At 43.6% G+C, this 21,947-nt stretch overlaps 1 protein-coding gene across 3 annotated transcripts in view; it reads right to left on the reverse strand.

Annotated features, from left to right (window-relative positions):
- Positions 1–274: 274 nt before the first annotated feature.
- The window catches only part of LOC137529026 (SLAIN motif-containing protein-like), a 49,729-nt gene continuing 28,056 nt past the window's right edge, over positions 275–21,947 (reverse strand). For 2 of the 3 annotated variants that reach the window (XM_068250898.1, XM_068250900.1), the window contains exons 4-9: positions 17,124–17,273; positions 14,395–14,556; positions 12,277–12,594; positions 11,117–11,254; positions 9,859–10,159; positions 275–5,711 (exon numbers count right to left, since the gene is read on the reverse strand). In XM_068250898.1, the coding sequence (XP_068106999.1) occupies positions 5,651–5,711; positions 9,859–10,159; positions 11,117–11,254; positions 12,277–12,594; positions 14,395–14,556; positions 17,124–17,273 (1,130 nt within the window). In that variant the 3' untranslated portion in view covers positions 275–5,650. The remainder of the gene's footprint in view (positions 5,712–9,858; positions 10,160–11,116; positions 11,255–12,276; positions 12,595–14,394; positions 14,557–17,123; positions 17,274–21,947) is intronic. The other variant, XM_068250899.1, reaches the window with a different exon arrangement.

Below are 21,947 nucleotides of genomic sequence, written 5' to 3' on the forward strand. Positions count from 1 at the left end.
ATTTAAAGTTGATGCAGGGTTAATTACATTTTGTACACATTTATACAGCTTAAAATGGAACAATCAAACTTCACCTCAGCAGGATTTGATTTTCAAGCTGCACAAATGTAGTTATTTGCACCTCATTGACCACCCCTACATTGGACTTTGTTGTCTTATTCATAGACCATCATGAAAGCTGACAGTAAACAGCAAAGCGCACAGAGACCTTATGTACTAAACCTTGTTTCAAGAGCAGCCTACAGGTCACTAAACTATAAATGACAGTCACACATGATATGACAGGTTTTATTCACAGAGAAGAGGTCAAGCAGGAAAGGAAACGCTCCACAAAAACATTGTCTCTTCTACACATTGCAGCTAATCAACTTCATATAACCACACAAATATTGTGCACCACCAACTGGGATTCCATGTAATCCGATCTCACTGCCGGGACAATTATTCTCAAGTCCTTGATGTGATTTCTAAATAGGCAATAACTTTATGTATGTACACATATTAACAAATGACTTTTTTTCTGAATTCAAGGACTTTAAAAAAAAAGTATCTGCTGCAGAAAAAAGAAAATTGGAGCCACGGAATGGGCAAATCTTAGAACAAAAACAGAAACAAAAATACTATATATTAAAACCATTAAGACCATCTACTTTACATATATCAGTTTCTAACAACTTATTTCACATAATCTTCAACAGCTGACAAAGAATCATAAACGAGCAACAGTGCAGCCATTTTGTCTGCAGATTCAATATCAGGACTCCACATAAGCCACTCAGAATCTGTGAATATTATACTACTGAAAGTGCTTCTAGTCTCATTCAGCAATGACTGTCTATTCAGGCATATCCTTTCTTCTAGTGCAGAGCCTACTCTATGGTCAGCCACTGAATGGATTTTGCACACTTCAGTCCTCTTTCTCCTTTTTTAAGTACCCTTCCCAGCAGTTAATATTGCAAATAAAGTGTATATAGTACATCTGTCCAGCAAGCAGAACGCTGGTAAAACATTATGTTGTATGTCTAGCCACTATTTAATGTCCATAAGACTTGAATACTGGTATGTTGATGATCGTAATGGTTGACCACATGGTCACAATTCAGTTACCTACTGAGTTGTAGTCACTAGGAGTCCCCCTTGTCTGAGGCCTAGAACCCACTAGAAAGCGCAAAATGCTATTGCAATCGCTAGTGATTTGTGATAGCGTTTTGCAAGCGATTTTGGGAGGGATTTCCCTGATCCTATACAATTCATTAGAATTGCTCCCAAAATGCTGCTTGTTATGCAATTTCAATCGTATCCTTGGCTGGTTCAGTTGTCGCTCACCTGATAAGAGGCAGTTGGCGGTCCCGGGGCATTACAGGCTATGTGGTCACAATCCCACTTGGGAAATTAAAAAGAAAGTGGACATGATGGTCAATGAGGCCCTCTTGTTAGGTACCATTGACAAAACCATAGCCAACTTTCTTGTTACTGATCATCCACAGGTACCGGAGTTGCACCTTTTGCCCAAAATCCACAAAAGTCTGGTTGATCCCCCGGGACGGCCAATTGTATCTGGCGTGAATTCAATTCTGTACCCATTGTCTAAATACGTAGACTCATTCCTCCAACCCTTAGCCTTGAATATTCCTACCTGTTTGAAAGATACAACAGATCTATTGAATCGATTGAATGGTATGGGGGAGGTACCAGATGGTCTGTTGCTATGTACATTGGATGTACAGAGCTTGTTCACATCCATCCCCCATGCTGAGGGGATGGTTTGTATTGAGAATAAGCTGTTGGAAACCAATTTGCATCATAACAGAATTTATTTTCTGATGGATTGTTTAGAACTAGTATTGAGACAGAACTATTTTCAGTTTGGTAATGAGTACTATGTACAGACACAAGGGACGAGTATGGGGTCCCCTGTGGCCCCATCCTTTGCAAATCTTTTTCTTACAGACATCGAGAATCAAATGTTCATCCAGAACCCCAAATATGAGCGGCAGCTTTTTGGTTACTTTAGGTTCGTGGACGATGTATTGATTCTATGGCGCGGGGATGAATCTTCTTTCAGAACCATGGTGGATGAGGCCAATGGCATGCACCCAACCATTAAGTTCACGGCAGAATGCTCAGGTGAGAGCATCGATTATTTGGATGTCACCATATCCAAAAAGGGAGGAAGATTCTGCACTAAATTGTTTAGAAAACCCACAGAAAGGAACAACCTTTTACGCATGGACAGTTTCCATGATGATCGTTTAAAAAAAAGTATTCCTAAAGGCCAATTTTTAAGGGCGCGGCGCATTTCGTCCACTGACTTGGAGTACCAAGAGGCTGCTGTGAGGTTGATTAATAATTTTGCAGAGAAAGGTTTTGACCGGAACAGTTTAGTCAAAGTGAGTGAGGAGGTTGCTACTCTTGAACGTGAGTCCCTATTAAGGCCTAAGAGGAAAGAGAAGGCCGGCCAAGGGAGAATCCCATTTGTTCTCCATTATGGACATTTGTCCAGGAGAATAAGGGGGATCGTTTGCAAATTTTGGCCTATTCTGCAAAAAGATGCTGTGGTTGGTGATTTGTTTAAAGATTACCCTCTATTTGCTTATAAGAGGGGGAGAACCATTGCTAATTTTGTTTGCAGACGGGTTGTGGAGAAATCGCCAACATTGCAAGGTCGGAAAGGCACGCATCCGTGCTATTCGTGTAATTGTTGTTCCGCGATCATCCGAGGGGAATATTTATCTCATCCACACACTGGCCAGAGGATTCCAGTTAGGGGGTGTTTTAATTGTGATACGACGCATGTTGTGTACGCATTAAAATGCCCTTGCGGACTAGTATATGTGGGGGAGACAACCCGTAATGTGAAGGTTCGGATTCAAGAACACAAGCGCAGTATAGCAGAGGTGCGCAAATGCATGGAAAAGGGGATCGAGAAGCAGAATGTCCCTGTGGGCCGACATTTTGTTCAGGCCGGACATTCTGCTTCTCAGTTGAGGTGGATGGTTCTAGACTCTGTCCCCCCCCTGCGAAGAGGGGGTGACAGAGAAAAGATATTACTCCGTAAAGAAGTGGAGTGGATAAGAGCATTGGATTGCGTGAGCCCGAGAGGCCTGAATGAACATGTTAGTTACAAATGTTTTTTGTGATTTATTACAGGAAAGAATAAATGTTGGGGAAGCAATGCTGCGGGAAATTTTGATGACCCCTCCACTAATCATTACAGGGTAGACGGTATAGTAGTTCCCTGTATAGGAAAGAAGATTTTAATGTATATGTTATAATGAAAATGGTTGCACTTGGGTGGGACTTCCTGTTTAGGGCGGTCCTATATAAGGGGATGTGGATTGTGAGGGTGTTACACTTGAGGAAGGGTCAGGTGACCCGTAACATGTATGTGTCTTTTGCTCAATAAACAAACGCAAGTTTGAAGCCTTTCTCAAATCATTGTTATGCAATTTGTTTAATCACAATCATTGTAGTGGAATATGTCTCATCTATTTACATTGGCAGAGAGTTTAGGGAAATCGCTGGTGATTGAGGCCTGGAACCCACTAGATAGTTTTTGTTTTTTTTAATTTAGGGAGCGCTTTCAGAGAGCTGAGGAATCTTCAGTTAGCATATTACTTCCTCACCATATAACTTTACTTGGATGCATTCTCAAATGCTATGGCCTCGAATGACTCCAGTAAAATGCCACAGCAACATTTCATAGGTCAATTTACAATCTGCATAAATATTTCCTTCTCATTGACCATTTCTACCTTGGCCTTTATAAGCGCTCAGTATACAAAGCACTTGTTACCTTCTGTGTGACAGGGATGCCAGTATTGGTCATACATACAGCCATGTAACGGAGCCATCAATGGATGGCATATACATAGATGTGATTCCATTCCTGCTTGCTGACCCCCCTTACACCACTCGTTAAGTCTGCTCTGATTGCCATGTGATCAACATAACAAGCTCTGTGAAAAATAAATAGCAGCTTTGGTCCAAATCCTTTATCCTTCAATGAACAGAATATGGTGTTAGGAATTGTTCACACTAGGAGCATTGTATTCTTTTCCACGTCAGGAAGTGAAAATCTCAATCGCTCTGCAAAAGCGCTTATACAAAATCGCTTGACGCTCAGAAGACGGCAGAAACCACTGGAAAAAAATTGCACACAAAAGCGCTCAGCACTTGCAATGTATAATGTGAACAAGGCCTATAGAAAACAGTCATGTAAATAAGAGCCCAGTACACAAAGGAACAAAGGTGGCTCATCATGCATTATTGCCATGCATGTACCACAGTGGCTTTGGGGTTCTAAGGCAAGTGACATCACTGTGGGCACTGAATAATTAAGTCTTGCTGTGACATACATGGGTTCCCACTGAACCAAAATCTGCTTATTCCCACACTAGAAGCAGTGTTCTCCCCAGGCTCTTTTAGCCGGGTGCTCCACCCGGCTAGTTTTGGTGAGCACCCGGCTGTCAACGGGCTCAGCTCCTCCTCTCTTGTAAGCAGAGTTGTCCAGAAAAGCTCTGGCCTTCCAATTTCTCATCTCACCCGGCTACTTTTTCATGCCACCCGGCTGCAAAAAATTTCTGGGGAGAACACTGTAGAAGTATCATGAGGCAACACAGCAGGGGTCCTAGAAGCTTAAAGTAGATCTCTTGCACAGGACAGAAGGAAAACAGAGAAATCCACCCTGTATGTATTTAGAGTTTAGCCTGTCTAATTACCAATCATCTGACTAATCACAAGCTGTAATTTGATTGGCGTCAGCTGGCTGCTTCAGCAGAGCAGCTCTTTTGTAAAGGCAAGATGTTAATGTCTGCTTCCATAATTCAGGAAGTAGACTCTGCATTTATTGCAGGATTTGTATCAGCTGTAGCAAAAGATGTATTTATTTAAAGGTTATGCTGTGTAACACAGAATTAGCCTGCTTGGTTTCCCACAGGCCACACCTTTAAAAATGCTACACTGCACTGAGAATGGCGTTACTAAAGGTGGTCACACCATTCAATTTTTAAAATTTCTTTTCAATTTAAGAGTTACAATCAATTCATCTGAAGATTTTTCTCCCAATTATGAAACTGTAAATTTGGTGATGTAGAGACCCAAACAATTTTCAGTCCACCCTACACCACTCAATTTTTGGAAAAATTGAAAAGAAAAATCCACCACTCCTAATGGGGGAAAAGGGGTAATTACATCAGATTTCTCAAAAAAAAAAATTAAGCTTTTAATTTTTCTGTAGACAGTTGTATTAACTTGCTGTAAAATTGGATTATTTTATTGTATCGTGTAGCCACCTTAACAGAGCTCCTGAAGATTGTTTCCACAGACAATATGGCTGCCTGCAGTGGTTATTGCTCCTTTAACTAACAGTGCAAACAAAGATTGTGGGAGACACAGATCTACACATTTTTCCATCTACAGCCAGTGGATCAGTGTTTTGGTGCAAACGGATGCATCAGCTACAGTAACACAAAAACATCCCGATATCCGAGTTAAGGAGAGTGAGATATGAAAACAGGAAACTATATCAAAGACACAAAGTAGTTCTCATACAACAACCAGGTAAGAATCTTTCTTCTGAAATATTTAAGTCCAGCCCGCTGGACGTATTGTGGGTGGGGAGAGGGTAGGGTGCATCTTTGGGGGTGATTTAATAGCATCCATCTTTCCAGGAGTCATCATCCAGTGTGTTTGACTTTGATGTAAGAGATCTGTCAAAATAAGAACAGAGAAAAAATGGATTTCAGACATTTGAAGACTTTTTGCCAGACATGCAAAATCATATTAAATGGGGTTCCCTCTTTCTTGTTCAGAGCCTATGGCCAAGAATATGAGAAACAGCGGCTCAGCTGGACTGTCAGGCAACTGCATTGTTCAGAAGGAAATAAATATGTCAGCCTCCAGATCCCGCTCAGTTTAGGTTACCTTTAAAGTGCTCACCTGAACTGAGAAGGATATGTTTTTTTCCTTTTAAAATAATACCAGTTGCCCGACTCTCCTGCTGATCCTGTGTCTCCAATACTTTTAGCCACAGCCCCTCAAGCATGCAGATCAGGTGCTCTGACTGAAGTCAGACTGGATTAGCTGCATGCTTGTTTCAGGTGTGTGATTCGGCCACTACTGCAACCAAAGAGATCAGCAGGACTGCCAGGCAACTGGTATTGTTTAAAAGGAAACCTCCAAATCCCTCTCCGTTAAGGTTCCCTTTAAGCGGAGATTTTCAATTTGACTTTCCTATCCTAACCCTTCCATTCAAAACCTATAAGGCCAGCATTGAGTTTTCCTTCTCTTAGGCCTGAAACACACCAGAGGAGGAGTTTTTCTGAGCGTTTTGAGTTTTTAAATCTGCTGCTAAGGTTATCCTATGTGTCTGTGCACACTGGAGCAATGAGGTTTTGTAAAAAAATGCCATAGCATTACATTGGGAAGAGCTTTTAGAGGTTTCAAAACCTCTTCCCAATGTAATGCTATGGGTTTTTTTACAAAACCTCATTGCTCCAGTGTGCACAGACACATAGGATAACCTTAGCAGCAGATTTAAAAACTCAAAACGCTCAGAAAAACTCCTCTGGTGTGTTTCAGGCCTTAGCCAGGGCCCAGGCACTCACTTCAGAGTGCATAGTTCCAGATTCCCATATGCAGGTAGGTAACCAACCGTGGGTGGCTGCAGTGAAAAGGTGCAGAAGCAGAAATGGAGCAGGTAGTTTAAACTGCTCCTCTGTGGTACTCTGCTCCGGGGAGGGGGATGGTGGCCTTTAGGTCTGCTTGCCCAGAAGTGTCACTATTGGCGAACACTCTAAACCAGCCTCTGACTGTGCTGATTAGGTGCAGCATATGCCACTAATCATATGCATTTGACAGATTCAGGCTGAATAGTTTACTGGCATGCACTTTAAAAAGCAGACTGGCAACTTTGATTGGCAGGCTAAGCAAAAAAGACTGAGAATCAGACAGGTGGAATGGTATGAAAGACTTCGGTTTCTGAAGGAGTGAAGATATAGGGCTTTGGAGCAAAAACAAAGGTTGGAGAACCGAGATTTTCTTCAAATCAACATTTAGCGCTAAATTCACAATGCCCCCAGTATAGTTTAGCCAGGTAGGTGCCTCCAGTATAGTTGCCCCAGTATAGGTTAGCTAAGTAGGTGCCCACAGTATAGGTAGCCAGTAAAGTTGCCCCCAGTATAGGTTAGCTAGGTAGGCAGCATACAGTGTTTCCCCGAAAATAAGACCGTGTCTTAATTTTTGTTTCAAAAAGTGTGCTAGGGCTTATTTTCAGGGGATGTCTTATATGGGTACTGTGCCGATCAGGCACCTGTCATGTTATCCCTGCACACAGTTGGTAAACCTGCTGTGTGCAAGGATGACATGACAAGTGCCTGATTGGCACTGCACGATGTGTTCCCATGCTGGCCGCCTGTGATTGAAAGCCGCGGTACAGTTCAAGTTCCGAAATTAAAGCAGTGTAATTGGACACAATACCGGTAGTCTCAGAGGCGGGGTAATAGTCAGTTATTGGGCCAATCATTGCTCTCGCTGAGTAGCAACAAGGGCAGCTATTGGCCCCAAAACGGAGCATGACCACGCCCTCTAAGACTATTGTTCCCAATTAGAACGCTTTAATACCGGAGCTTGGGTCCAATTATAAACAGAGGCGGTAATGGGCGAACCAGCTGGAATGCTGTGGAGTGCTGGAATGCTGCCATGAATGGAGAGAGTGACCCCGGAGAGCTGAGACCGCGCATAGACAGACGGCAATGATGATTATACCGGCGGTATGTGTAACATGTCATGTGGGTCAGCTCACTGTGCATGAATGCTGCCTGGGATGAATGGAATGTACTCTGAGACCACCCAGAGACGAACGTAATTAGAGTTCTAATGATAACTTTATGATGATATCGGTATGTGTAATTAGTCATGCGGGCTGCGGTTGAAGTAGATGTCATGTGGGCTGTGGCTGGTGGTGTCTTATCGGAGGATGCCTTATATTTGCAGTATAAGTGATTTTTCCACTAGGTCTTATTTTCAGTAGAGGTTTTATTTTAGGGGAAAGACAGAAATAGTGGCCGGGGGGAGAGCAGACATAACAACTTACCTTCCAGGAAGACACCGGCAGCTTCTATCTTCTTCCTCTCCCAGCTGTCAATCACGTTAACATCTGTGCCCCCTGTGATGACTCCTGGTTACATCATCACAGGGGGCGCTGTTACCAACGTGAGTAACAACGCCTGGGTGAGGAAGAGGCTGCGGGGGATTCCGGAAGGCGAGTTGTGATAATTATACGCGTCTGGTAGCGGCAGGATGCAGAAAAACATACGCGTCAAACAAAAAACCCCGCCGCTTTCACGATTGCGTAATCGTCGTACCCCACATCACAGTTTAAATTTTAAAACGATTAATCGTGCAGCCCTAATGCTCAGTATTCCTCTAAGGCTTAAGTCATACTTGATTAACAGAACATTTTCCATAGCGGTGATCAGAAGGTAAACAAACATGCTCTCACATCCTATGCCATGTAAAGACATGCTATTTACAAAGTATTCCATTGCATTGAGAGGTACGCAGGGCTCTGTGCAGCACACGATAAACAACGGACGACAGAGGAAGGTCAGACATGTCATTACAGAAATGTTATAGGTGTCATATCCAATGAGCGTGCATCTGCTGTCACCCTGCACAGCATGAATCCAGTATACAGTAGTGTGGACTGACATTTTAGATTTGTGCACTTAATGCTGGCCACTCATTTCAATGGTAATACTTTGAATTGGCACTTTCAATTCAAAAATACACGTTCATGTCTATGAAAAAGAAAAAAAAAACAACACTAAGAAAATTGTTCTGCAATTGTTTTCAAATCTAAACATGCACGACCAGAAAAAGGAATCCCCGTTTGAGAAGTGCTGTGCACTAGAATTTACATCCATTAAACCAAGGCAATACAAATGTTACATCATTCATTTGCCTCCCCTCATCTTACCATTCCATTGAAGTGGAGACATACTTAAAGAGAACCTGTACTGAGTAAAAATATTTAAAATAAACACATGAGGTAACTTCAAATGAACATTACATAGTTACCTTGCCATCAGTTCCTCTCAGAAGCTCACCATTTTCTTCTGACAATTATCCCTTCCAGTTCTGACAATATTTTGTCAGATCTGAAATATATCAGTTACTGTCAGTTATAGCTGAGAGGAAAACTGATGTACCAGGTAATGTCCATGTTTCCCTATGGCTCAAGTGGGCGATGTTACAGTTTAACTGTGTGCTGACCAGAAAGCTGTTATGGGTAATGGCTATTTTCAAAATGGAGGACGGAAAATTCCCTTGATCATAGTGAACAAGCAGGACGCGGGACAGGAGAAAGGACACTGAGGAGTAGACTACATGGAAGGTAAGTATGACTTGTGTATGCTTATTTTGACTTATTTTCAGTACAGGTTTTTTTTTAAATGTACCCAAAGTGATAGTCCAGAGGCTTCCAATCTCATCTACCCAAATATGTTCCAAGGGTCCCTGCGTGGCAAGAGTTTGTCGGATAGGTTATTCTAGCCACGCTCCCGCAGTGTAGGGGAGTGGCCATACTGCACCTGCGCGAGCATGGCAACGCCTACACAGTAAGCTGAAGCAGTTTGTTCACGGGCAGCTAACTGTGCAGGCGTGCATATGCACATGCAAGCGCGAAACAGCTCTCGTGCACAAACTGGTAAGAACTTCCAGAGGGTCCCGTGTAGCAGCGGTGGTCTCAAGGACAACCTGGAAAGCCTCTGGAGGATCTATTTTTTTTTTAATGCCCCAGGTTCATTATGAGAATCTGGAATGACAATAACTGGGCTGCAGAAAAACAAGACTTGCCTTCTAGATGGTTGCATCATCTTGCTTTTGGGAGGTGTGTACCCTGCAGAGGACTGAGCTTTTACCCCTGAGTGTTTCATGGAGGGAGGCAGGTTTCCATTCTTGGAAACAGCACCAGGAACAGCTGGAATAAGCCCAGGTGAGGACTGCATTTTACGGAGACCGCTTGTACCATTGTAACCGGAGGATTTTATTGGTTGCCTGGAGTTCAGGAGGGAACTTGTGCTTAAACCTGCTTTGATTGGCTGGCGGATAGCTGCTGGTTGGCCGGTGCTGTACCTCAATTTACTTGGCGGAGTACCTGAAATAAAGAAAGCATATATGCATATTTTATCAGCTAGAAAATCTTTAGGCCCATTCTTTACCCTACAGGAACACAACAACTAGTATCTGGGTGGTAACACAAGCAAAATATTTACAATCTGTAAAAACTGGTGTCACTACAGGATGACAATTCATACCAGTGAGAAAACCTGACTAGGAATGGACAATCAGATGCAAATAATTCCAAGCTGATGCTAAATTTACACAAATACATGCATCTTAGAAATAGACCTAATGGCATAGCAGCTGCACAGGATTTGTCCATTTTCAAGCTTGGATTTGCATAAAACAAAAATACACTTGAAAATATTTGCACCTCATTGACCTTACCTACCTGTGACATGACAGCAGGTTATACTGTATTGCTTCGTGTCTGGCATATATTAACCTCCCTGCCGGTATAATTATTTCAGGATTTTAGGGTATAAAAGCTGTGCAATTTTTTTTGCATGCTTTTAGACCCTAAAAGCAGGGGGGGGGGTGGATCATACAGCAGCCCTGCACTTACCTCCCTGTGATCCAGCGCTGCAGTTCTCCCTTCGTGTGGCGCTGTAACCCTATAGTGAGATCGCAGTATGTCATGACGACAAATGGCGATCTCACCAGTAGTATCCAGAGCCTCCGAGGACTGGAAGGGGAAAGGCTGCCGGCATCTGGATCCTGGAGAGGGAAGCAGAAATGCCTGCTGTGCTTCAGGCTCTGCATAGACCTCCCGGCGGCCACCCCGAATCAGGCTTGGGATCACCGCTCCTGGCTTTTTTTCCCACCAGGAGCCTGACTCTGGGTTACCGCCAAGGAGGTTAAACAGCGCAGAGATGGATATTCCAGGGACCGGGTCAAAATAAAATCTTTTATACAGCACACCGGCAGGCAGTACTAATGAGAGTACCTACTCTGATTATTAGGTCTCCCAGTCCCCTCAATAAAAACTTACTGGTTGAGGGCTGCTGAATCCGGCTCAGCCGGCTACTCGGCCCCTGAAGATCGGATTCCAGGCTCCGACTACTCCTCACCGCCTCCAGGGAACGTAAACTTGTTTTTGCAAGGTTAGGCATGCTGTGCCGCAAGTCATCTATAATACAGAATGACACATTGGATGAAATAAAGTGATTACTGCTAGTACTGCAAATGGTTTATCTTTCAGGCAGAATTCCCCCCCCCCCCCAGTTAATATTTTTTACACTTTACATACACGTTTATCTCATCCTGTCACCTCATGTACAAAGAGGACTATTTACGTGTGATATTACTTCGTTTTAAATAACCATATTTGTGCTGTACATGATGATATGCAAGTTGCTAGCCTGCTGAGTCTCAAACCCTCTTCTGTTATCTAGTGCTGGGTACACACACGATAGATTTTTCCGCTCAATTTTCCACCAGATCGATTTTTCTGCTAGATTCTCTTATCTTTAACTCGTTTCTTATATTTTTCTATTCACTTCTATGAGAAATCGAGCGCAGAATCGATCGGAAGGAATATCGGACATGTCGGAAGTTATCGAATCCACCTATCCAGAGGAAAAACCTATGGTGTGTACCCAGCATAAAACTAAAATTATTGTACGCTAGGGGTGTCCAAATATATTGACCAAGGGCCATATCACTGTTCTTGAGATAGCTGGGGGGGGGGGGGGGCCGTAGTAGCAAAAAAAAAAAAAAAAAAATGGTTTGATTGCCCCGACATACAGAATTGTTTATAATATTTTGTCAACAAACACACCACCACAGAAAATCAACCATATGCCATGTGTGCTGTCAGCATGTCCCCTTCAGTCTGCAGTGACAGCTTCTAATGAGTGGTTGCTGCTGGCATTGTGGCTACCCTCACTCAAGTCCAGATGTCTCAGTTCTTTCCCCTTCGCCTCGATCGGGACTTCTGAGGAAAATTTTCCAAACTATAGGACTACAAAAATGGGCAAAATTGTGGGTCAGACACAGGCTGTAAAACTGCACTGGAATAGGACCTGGAAAAGTCAGTCACGTGACCCAGGGCTCTGTGCATACAGCGGCCAGCAGAAAGGAAGATTCTTTCTCTGCGCATAAACACCTGACTGCTCCAACCCCCTCCCATCTGCAATGTGCAATATTTACCTTCATAACTTGGGTGCTTCATCCTGTCTTGCGTGTGATTTTGCATAGATCTGCGAGGTGGTCTAATACGGGAAGAACTGGATCGGCTGCTCTCCCCTACAGCAGAAGGCGACTGGCATCGAGGTGAGCTGAGAGGAGATGGAGAGTAGCGATGTGAACTGCGATAGGACAGGGAACAGTCATAGTCATCCTCATCTTCCAGGCTGTATGTGTCAAACTCCTGATCACTGAACGTTCCTCTCCTGAGAGAGTGGAGGGAGGCGCTGGAGCTGCGCCGAGAAACTGAAGCTGAACTGGAGGCGTAGTCCTGCCTGAGACCTGAAAATTCATCATCCTTTTAGGGTCATACTCATTTACATTATATATGTGCTCAGTATATACACAGCTCTTCTAACAACACTTCGTACACCTCACAAAATTACAACACATTCGTGACTAGACTCATGGACCACCCAAAGTCACACTTATACAACATACAAGTACACACACTCTAGGATTACGTTTATACAATGCCCTTTAAGCACAAAAACCAGTAAATCCACCCAGTCATCTGCATCAAAGAGAAAAGCTGAACATCGACCTGAGGAAACTGAAGAGCCTCTTAATGGACCACTATTGTGAAAACTTGTAAAATTTAAAAAAAAAAACACATGTAAACACATACAATGCTGCTGTCACTTACAGTAGGTAGTAGAAATCTGACAGAATCAGGTTTTGGACCTGCCCAACTCCTTATGGGAGATTCTCAAGGTTTTCTTTATTTTTTAAAAGCATTAGTGAATGGCAGTTGCTCCAACTGCTAAGAAAGTGTATAGCGAGCAGGGAGACTGGCCAGAGCATCTTTAAACAAATCCTTTTCAAGGAGTGGAATCCCCCATAAAGAAATGGACCAGTCCAAAACCTGTCTGTTCTCGCAGATTTCTACAACTTATGGCTCATTTTACTCTGAAAGAAACACTTTATTTGTATGTGTTTACATGTATTTTAAAATGTTAATTTTTTTTCACAATAGTGATCCTTTAATCCCACCTCTGCCATGCTAGTTCCATTGCCACTTGCGCAACCCAGCACTAGTGTGGCCTCCCCGCTTTATGAAATACCAAAGGAAACAACGAGACAAAAAGGTGCCCAGTTTATCTTACCTGGGGCTTCTTCCAGAATCCTGTAGCCCTTCTGGTCACTTGCTGTAGTTACTCTCTGATCCATTCAGAAGCTGTGCCCTCCAAAAGCTGCATGTCCAGCCTCAGGCCCTGTACCGGCTCGCACTCCCATGGCTGGGTTCATTCTGCGCTTGCACAGTTCATAAAAACTGCAACTGCGCAACCACTCCTGGCTATGGGAGCGCGAGCAAGAAGGCGCATGCGCAGTAGCCAGTGACCGGCTCAGTTGGCCAGCTTTAAGCTGCTAAACGGATCAGAGCAGAACAGCAGCAAGGGACCAGAAGGTATACAGGGGGCTGGAAGAAGGCCCAAGTAAGTTAAACTGGGCACCTCTGTTTCACTGTAGGTACCTTTAAAGGGATACTGTAGGGGGTCGGGGGAAAATTAGCTGAACTTACCCGGGGCTTCTAATGGTCCCCCGCAGACATCCTGTGCCCGCGCAGCCGCTCACCGATGCTCTGGCCCTGCCTCCGGTTCACTTCTGGAATTTCTGACTTTAAAGTCAGAAAACCACTGCGCCTGCGTTGCCGTGTCCTCGATCCCGCTGATGTCATCAAAAGCGCACAGCGCAGGCCCAGTATGGTCTGTGTCTGCGCAGTACACTCCTGGTGACATCAGCGGGAGTGACGACACGGCAACGCAAGCGCAGTGGTTTTCAGACTTTAAAGTCTGAAATTCCAGAAGTGAACCGGAGGCGGGGCCAGAGCATCGGTGAGTGGCTGCGCGGGCACAGGATGTCTGCGGGGGACCATTAGAAGCCCCGGGTAAGTTCAGCTCATTTTCCCCCGACCCCCCTACAGTATCCCTTTAAGCTATGCCAATATGGATTCTGTCATGGTTAAAAAATTAGCTGATGGTTGCCTACAAATTCCTAATTTCATTTTCAGCTTGAACCACACTACATGCACACAATATAAAAATGGTGTGAAAGGGGGAAAAAATTTCGATGTAGCCTTACTTTCCTCTTGCAGTCGGGCCATAACCTGAACATCAGTGAGATCCTGGAGCTTGTAGCCCATGGATATGGAGTCATCAGATGTGCTCAGTTCACTGTCCACAGAGGATTGGGAACTCAGTGCAGAACCGACACTCAAGAAACCTTGAAAAAACATTGAACAGACTATTATGATGTTAAAGAATGAAAACCTTCCCATTAATACAGATACAGTTACGTCCATAAATAATTCGGACAGTTAACTTTTTCTAGTTATTTAATCTCAAATTATTTAATTTGTAAGATTATTTTTGAGCCCCTGAAATAAGGGATTGTGTTAAAAAATGCTTTAACTGCCTCACATTTTTATGCAATTGTTTTCTTCACCCCACTGAATCAAAGCTGAAAGTCTGCACTTATAATGCATCTGAGCAGTTTCACTTAAAATTCATTATGGTAAGGTACAGAACCAAAAATGAGGGGGGAAAAAAAAAAAAAAAAAAGTTGTCTGTCCAAATATTTATGGATTCAACTGTATAATATGGACACTGAGTGGATTGTAATGGGTACCTGTCTCTTGTTGGTAAGGTTATAAATGCCTATTAATTATGAAACCTTACCAAAAACATTCATATTATAATTTTCTGCACTTAAACACTACACAGTTGCTGGTAAGACTGGCTGCAGGCAGCAAGTATGTAGCTTGGGTCACTTTTTACCAAGTATGCCAAGTAACTGCTCCCAATTTCCCTAGATCCCGATTCTCCTGGGGCTGCATGAGAATCCTTCAGGGGATTTTGATAAAAAAAATATATAAATTAAAAAAAAAAAAAAAAAAAAAGGCCCACTTCCCCATTGTTGTGGGATATAATTGGCCTATTGCCTCTTTACATTTAAAAAGATGCATCTGCAGGCAGCAGATGAATATGTGTGCAGATGCTTCTCCATATGCAGTCTCAGTGTGCTGGAAGTGAAGGAGCACAGCCTCAAACTGCAACAAGAGGAGCTAGCAGGAGAGTAAGGGGGTATCATTTTTAAAGGCACACCAGTGGTAATGGCCACACCTGTAGGGCACATGATGTAGACATATGAGGCGGTCTTATGGCTGCACATAAGGGGACCAAATAGTTAAAAGGGGGATACGCGCATACTTGTCAAAAAGGTCGGGCACAGGGAACCGACACTTATTAAAAAGGTGGACATTGAGGACACACGTTAGTTAAAAAGGGAGAAAACAGGGAACTGATACTTGTTAGGAGTCATTGCAGGCCACAGTTATGTTTGCTGTATTTGTCATTGGGGGACACAGTTATGCTTGCTGCATCTGGGGGTGTATCGACTGCTGCTTTTGCCATTTTGTGCCTATTGGTTGTTGTATTTGCGCTAGCTTCCTCAATCCTCCTTGAGACCACTGTTATGGCGCTGTGACCCTTTGAACATCTTTGACAAGAGCTTACCAAATATGCTCTTGTGGCCATGTACAGGGTCCTCTGTACTAGGCAAGCACAAGTATAGCCCGTGCATGCCCAGTAGAACGGAGCTACGCATGCATAGCTTTTTCCTCTGTGTACAAATGACTTCGTTCTACTAGGCATGCACAGATCATACACCCACATGCCTAGTACAGAGGTGCTTGTACACTGGGCAGGAGCATGGCCCCCAAAAAAAAAAAAAAAAAAAAAAAAAAAAAAAAAAAAAAAAAAAAGGAGGTCCAGTGCAGCAGAAGTGGGCTCAAGGAGGATCAAAATATGCCTCTTTTTAAAGTGTACCAGAGACGAAGCACCCTCATGTATTTCACCATATATATCAGTGGGAACATTAGAGAAAACCCCTACCCTGCTTTGTTTCATCCTTCACTGCTCAGCCTGCTTGTTATCAACCCTGATAAAATCCCTGACTGAGCATTCAGTCTTGGCTTTGCTCAGGAATCATTCTAGCTGGGTCTGTCTTCTCTGATGTCTTTTCAAGCCCAAGCCTGCTCCCTTCTGGCTTTGCTATAATGACTCAGCTAAAAAGATTCCAGAGCAAAGCCAGACTGAGCAGTGTAGGATGAAACACAGCAGGGTAGGGGTTTTCTCTAATGTTCCTCTATAATAAAATGTATAATACATATATACACATACATATATACATACACATATACATACACATGATGTATTATGTAACACATTATGGCTGCACTGCAGGGACAACATGACGACTGAATGTTATATGGTGCACAAGTTGGGCGGACTGCATTAGTGGGGGGCATTGCAATACATACACTGGAGTCTGTAGTGGTCTAGCTATGCCACTGCCTTTTGTTGGTTCTGTATGCGTTAACAGGATGCTATGTCACTAGCGTATGACAGTGCCTATCCTCCACGTCATGTGACTTGCATTTTACCATGTCCGTAGCCGAGCTTTGAGTTTGCTCTATTTGTTATGTTAACCTGAACTCTTATACAGTGGAGTTATCATGAATGAGCATTGTGTTTGTTCAGTAAGCAGGGAAGCTTAGGCAGCTAATAGCTACATCCTGGAACATTACCTGCTGCAGCACAGCATACTGCTCCACCATACAACTCTAGCAATAAAAACATGTCTAACAAGTCAGAAGATCAACATCATTATTGTGCATTAACACTTCCAAGCCAAGCCACAGACAGCAATATGTATCTTTCCATGAGAGGTTGTAAATATACACAGAACAATCAGGTGCTTTACGTTAGCAGTCATGCGATTTACAGTGTGTGAGATAGGTCATGCCATACCTGAGCTGCCACAGGTTAGTAGTGGTTTGTTAGTGGATTTGAGGCACCCCGGTGAATTTAGTGTATTGCTACAACTGCCGTTCTCATTGTTGGCGTTATATGCACTTGGTGATGCCAGCGGGCTGCAGTACAGGCTTTTCCATCTACTCGCTACAATGACAAGTTAAAGGCATAACCAGGTTAGTCCAAATACAAAATTAGAGTAAAGTGCAAACATACAGTAGGAGAGGAGCTTGCCAGTGTAAAACCCAAGTGGAATACCTGGTTCAGTAAATCATACCAGCCTGACAACAATGGCTTAATGGCTTCTTCCTGATACTAATAGCTATAGGAGCGGCCATGTTCCTGCCTCCCCTTCTAGGTGCCCATTATTTATCCACATGGAAAGTGTGAAGATAGTATCTGTGGCTTCTCTAAACTCTTTGAAGCAGTGTCCTATCCATGCCCACCACCCTCCCATCTCTGATGAAAGCTCTTGTTTGCCCTCTGCTAACATGTACAATAAAATAATTACATCACTCCTAATCTGCCTGAAATTTCTGCAGTCAGGCAGGCCCCAGAATTAAGGTAATAAAGGCCTCTGCTAAAAAACTTAAATGTAAAAAAAGTTTTTTGTTTTTTTAAATAAACCTTTAGATTTTTCTCATAACTATTGATGGCAATTGTCTCAGGCAAAACCATGCTTGTTTATTTCACAAGACATCCCCGGCACATTATACTACAGTAACCATACTAGGTCTGATCTCCCAAACAAGGGGGGCCCTTATGGAGCACCACTGATACTTCTCAATATTACATTTCTACAGCAGATTACCCTGCAGGTGTCTCTGATGCCTCCTTTAGCATCCCAGGTTACTCTACAAGTGGCTAGAAAGACTGGAAAGCTCCCCACCCAAAAAAAGAGGAAAAAAAAGTGGTAAAATCAGATTGGCACTATGGGGTGACTGACAGAAATGATGCTTACCTTGTTAAGTTTTCCTTAACTGAAACAAAAGAAAGTTTGCATGGCTGTAGTTTTATGTACAGAGATTTGTATAGAAGGACTAAAAACTATACCCAGGAGACCAACATGAAATATTAAAGTGACACTGAAGCAAAAAAAAAAAAAAAAAAAAAAACTTATGCTATTATGAATTGTATGTGTAGTATGGATAATTAATAGAACATTAGTAGCAAAGAAAATAGTCTCATTTTCAATTCTATAGCTTTTTTTTATAACATTGCATCATTCTCTAATATTTGCAGTTTACACACAACAGCATTTTAAATGATTTCACAGAGCAGAGCCATTGACCTTTTCAACTTTCCACTGTAGTAAAACCTTACACAAAAAGATACAGTGAGAGACAGTTGAGGTAAAAGCTTCAGAAGACAGAGCTCTCTTCCACTGGAAGTTGCAGAGTGCACAATGGACTAGATTAAACAGCTGATCAAACGACTGTATGTTTGAACGTCGGACAAACGACTAGAGGTCATTTATACACACTTACGGACCTGACAGTCTTTTGAACGACCGTTGGTCCAACTGATCCGCCAAGCGGATCGGGGTAAACTGGCTGTTCTCAGTCGTTCATCTGCACGTACACATATCCAACTTGTCATTCAAACGGCAAGTCGGTGGCAAGTTGAGCAGAAAATCAGGAAGTGTGTACGTACCTTTAGCTGTACTACACATACAATTGATTATATCAGAAGTTTATTTTTACTTCAGATTCCCTTTAAAGAGAAGGCTGTGATAAAGTACACTTCACTTTCTCCAATCTTTGATATGTTTACACACTCCAGCAAAACTCACTTTTTCCAACAAGCATACGCTCTAACCGTTCTTACTACGGTGATTAGCAGGCTATTTCCGCTGATCGCTGAAGCGCCAGCGCTTTTTAAATGGCTATTGCTGTTCTAACCCTATGGCAGTGATTTCACTGCCGCGATTGGCGCAGATTGCAGGCGATTAGCGCCAACGTGTTACCTGCAGCATTTTGCCGCAATTCTGGAGGGATTGCGGTACAGTGCTTAATAAAGCACTGATTGCAATTGCTCTAAATTGCGGAGGTGTACAGTGATTTTACTGCGCTAAGCACTACCGTTTTGCGCTTTTAAGTGTGAATGGGCCCTCAGGCCATAGCTCAATCACACACACTAGTGCCCTCTGAGAAGAGCATTTTGATGCCTCTGGGCAGATTTAGCCTTGTTAGAGGACATCTATCCGCCCTAGTATTTAGTGACAGATATGGCAGCCTGTGGTCATCTATATATGGTAAATAGAGCAATAGGACTTCATAAAGCTGTACACTATTATACATGAATGAGAACGGAGATACAGGGAGACCAGAACAGACTGGCCAGTGACATCATTTCATATGACTGAGGTCAACAGTTCATCAACTCCGCAAACATTTCAGCTTGCACAGCAGTTTGGACTGGGGAGTGGAAACAGGTGCATTGTATGTCAACTGTATGGACTGGAGCCAATCCTGTGTGTACTGTACATAAGCACAGATGGGAGCTGCAGGGACCCTCCCTGTGATCTGCACTGACTGCTCTACAGGCTGCAGGAGACAGCAGGCAAGCAGGAATTCAATTATAGCACAAGCACCAGATGATCAGCAAAAATCCATACAGTTTGTGATGATTAACTAGCCAGGGTAAGATGGTCTTCAGATCTGCCTGAATCTGAACTTCTGTGACCATAAAGTAAACTTGGTTGAATTTAAACACAAAATCGGACTACCGTACCTTCAGTGAAAACTGCATATGTTTCACAACTACACCCCAAAGTGCTATGCTGCCAAGAGTGCCATGTAGAAGCCCTTAGGCCTTTTAAGCTTCTGTCGGGGTCCTTTAATGTAATGATGGCTTCATGGGTCACCAGTAAAGCTCAGGAGCTAACTGCCCTTTCCTCATTAATGCCAACATCTGCTCCAAACTGAATCTGCTGAAAACACACATGCAGTTTTCACTGTAGGTAATCTCTGATCATTAAACATACCATCATATCCCAACTTCAGTTGTCTAGGTTTACTTAAAAGGAAACTGTTAAAAAATACATCATTTGACACACGCAATAGGTCAGGGGTGTCCCAAACTTTTTAGGCCAAAGGCCATATCGCAATTCTTGAGAGCGCTAGAGGTCCAAACTACCAAAATTGGTTACACTATGCCTGTGAAATTTGTAAAAAATTCCAGGGGAAATGTAGTATGTGCAGTTAGCACAGTGGCAGCTGCGAATCAGTGGCTGTTACTGCTGCTGGCATAGTGGCAGCTGATAATCAGTGGTTGTTTATTCTACGAGTGGTGGCTGATAACCTACAGGTGAGCAAAGCGGCAGGGGTGGGTGTTGCAGAGGGGCAACACAAGGTAGCCCCTGCAGGACCTTCAGGAAGCATGGAATTATCAATTAAAGAGAACCCGAGGTGGGTTTGAAGAATCCTAATAGCAGACAGAGGCTGGCTGTGCATACAATCACCAGCCTCTGTCGCTATATATCATCCCTCCAGGGCCCCCCTGCGCTCTGCTCCCCATAAATCACAGCCGGGCTGTCGACACGCAGCATGTCACCAGCCGACTGTTTACAATTGCCTATCAATCTTCGCCGCTCCCCTGCTTCCTCCATAGCTCCGATCCCTGCCCTTCCCTCCCCACTGATTGGAGAGAAGGGACACAAGCGGGGACCGGAGCTATGGAGGAGGCGGGGGAGCCGCGGAGATTGATAGGCGATTGTAAACTGTGGGCTGGTGACACACTGCGTGTCAACAGCCTGGCTGTAATTTATGGGGGCAGAGCGCAGGGGGGCCCTGGAGGGACGATATATAGCAACAGAGGCTGGTGATTATATGCACAGCCAGCCTCTGTCTGCTATTAGGATTCTTAGAACCCACCTCGGGTTCTCTTTAAGTACTTGCGTATTATCCGGTCTGGAAAGTTTGGCTTCCCCAGGAAGATCTGACTATTTCTGGAAAACTGAAAGTCCTTGCTTTCTGTTGCACCGGGTCCTGAGTCGGTATCGTGCTCAGTTCCCAAGTTATGGTGTTTTGAAGGAGGGGTGTCCCCGGAACTTGGCTGATGAAAGTGCAATTACCAGTAATTCACTATAAGTTCAACGGGGCTTCTGGCAACTTGTCAGACAAATGCTTTTCTGCAAGCGAGCTGAAAAGCATTTAACAGCTTCCGGCGATTTTTCACCCCTTCGGGGGACACAGATGCAGTGGTTAGCGACCCTGGAAGCAGAATGTTGCTTCAGGGGTCGGCTGAGACACCGGGAAAAAAAATGGGATTGGAACACAGAATTCATGCAAACGCCGGTAAATGACGGTACAAGCGCTGCCTATTCACTTGACTGGACAGTGCTTTGACTAGTGCTGCGGGCACCGGTAAATGTCATGTAATCGCCCATGGAAACTGGCCCTGATTTACACTAAACATGACTGATTTTGGGTCTTTGAATTTTGATAACCTGGATTCTACCACCAACTGTAGCTACTCCCACACAAGCCTATACAGAGCAGTAGAAGAACCACAACCATGTCCTCTAGCTGGGTGCTGCAATGTAACCAGTAGTGGCATGGAAAGCTTTCTGTGACAGTGCACCCGAGGTGAGAGTTATATGGAGACTGCCATATTTATTTCCTTTTAAACAATCCCAGTTGCCTGGTAGCCCTGCTGATCTATTTGGCTGCAGTAGTGTCTGAACAACACCAGAAACCAGCATGCAGCTAATCTTCAAGATTGGACTGCGGACATTCAAATCCCTGCACAATCTGGGCCCTGGATACATGAAGGACTTGCTGAAGCTGCACCACACCTCTCACAACCTCAGATCAGCAA

The sequence above is a fragment of the Hyperolius riggenbachi genome, chromosome 8 (genome assembly GCF_040937935.1).
Source record: "Hyperolius riggenbachi isolate aHypRig1 chromosome 8, aHypRig1.pri, whole genome shotgun sequence".
NCBI lineage: Eukaryota > Metazoa > Chordata > Amphibia > Anura > Hyperoliidae > Hyperolius > Hyperolius riggenbachi.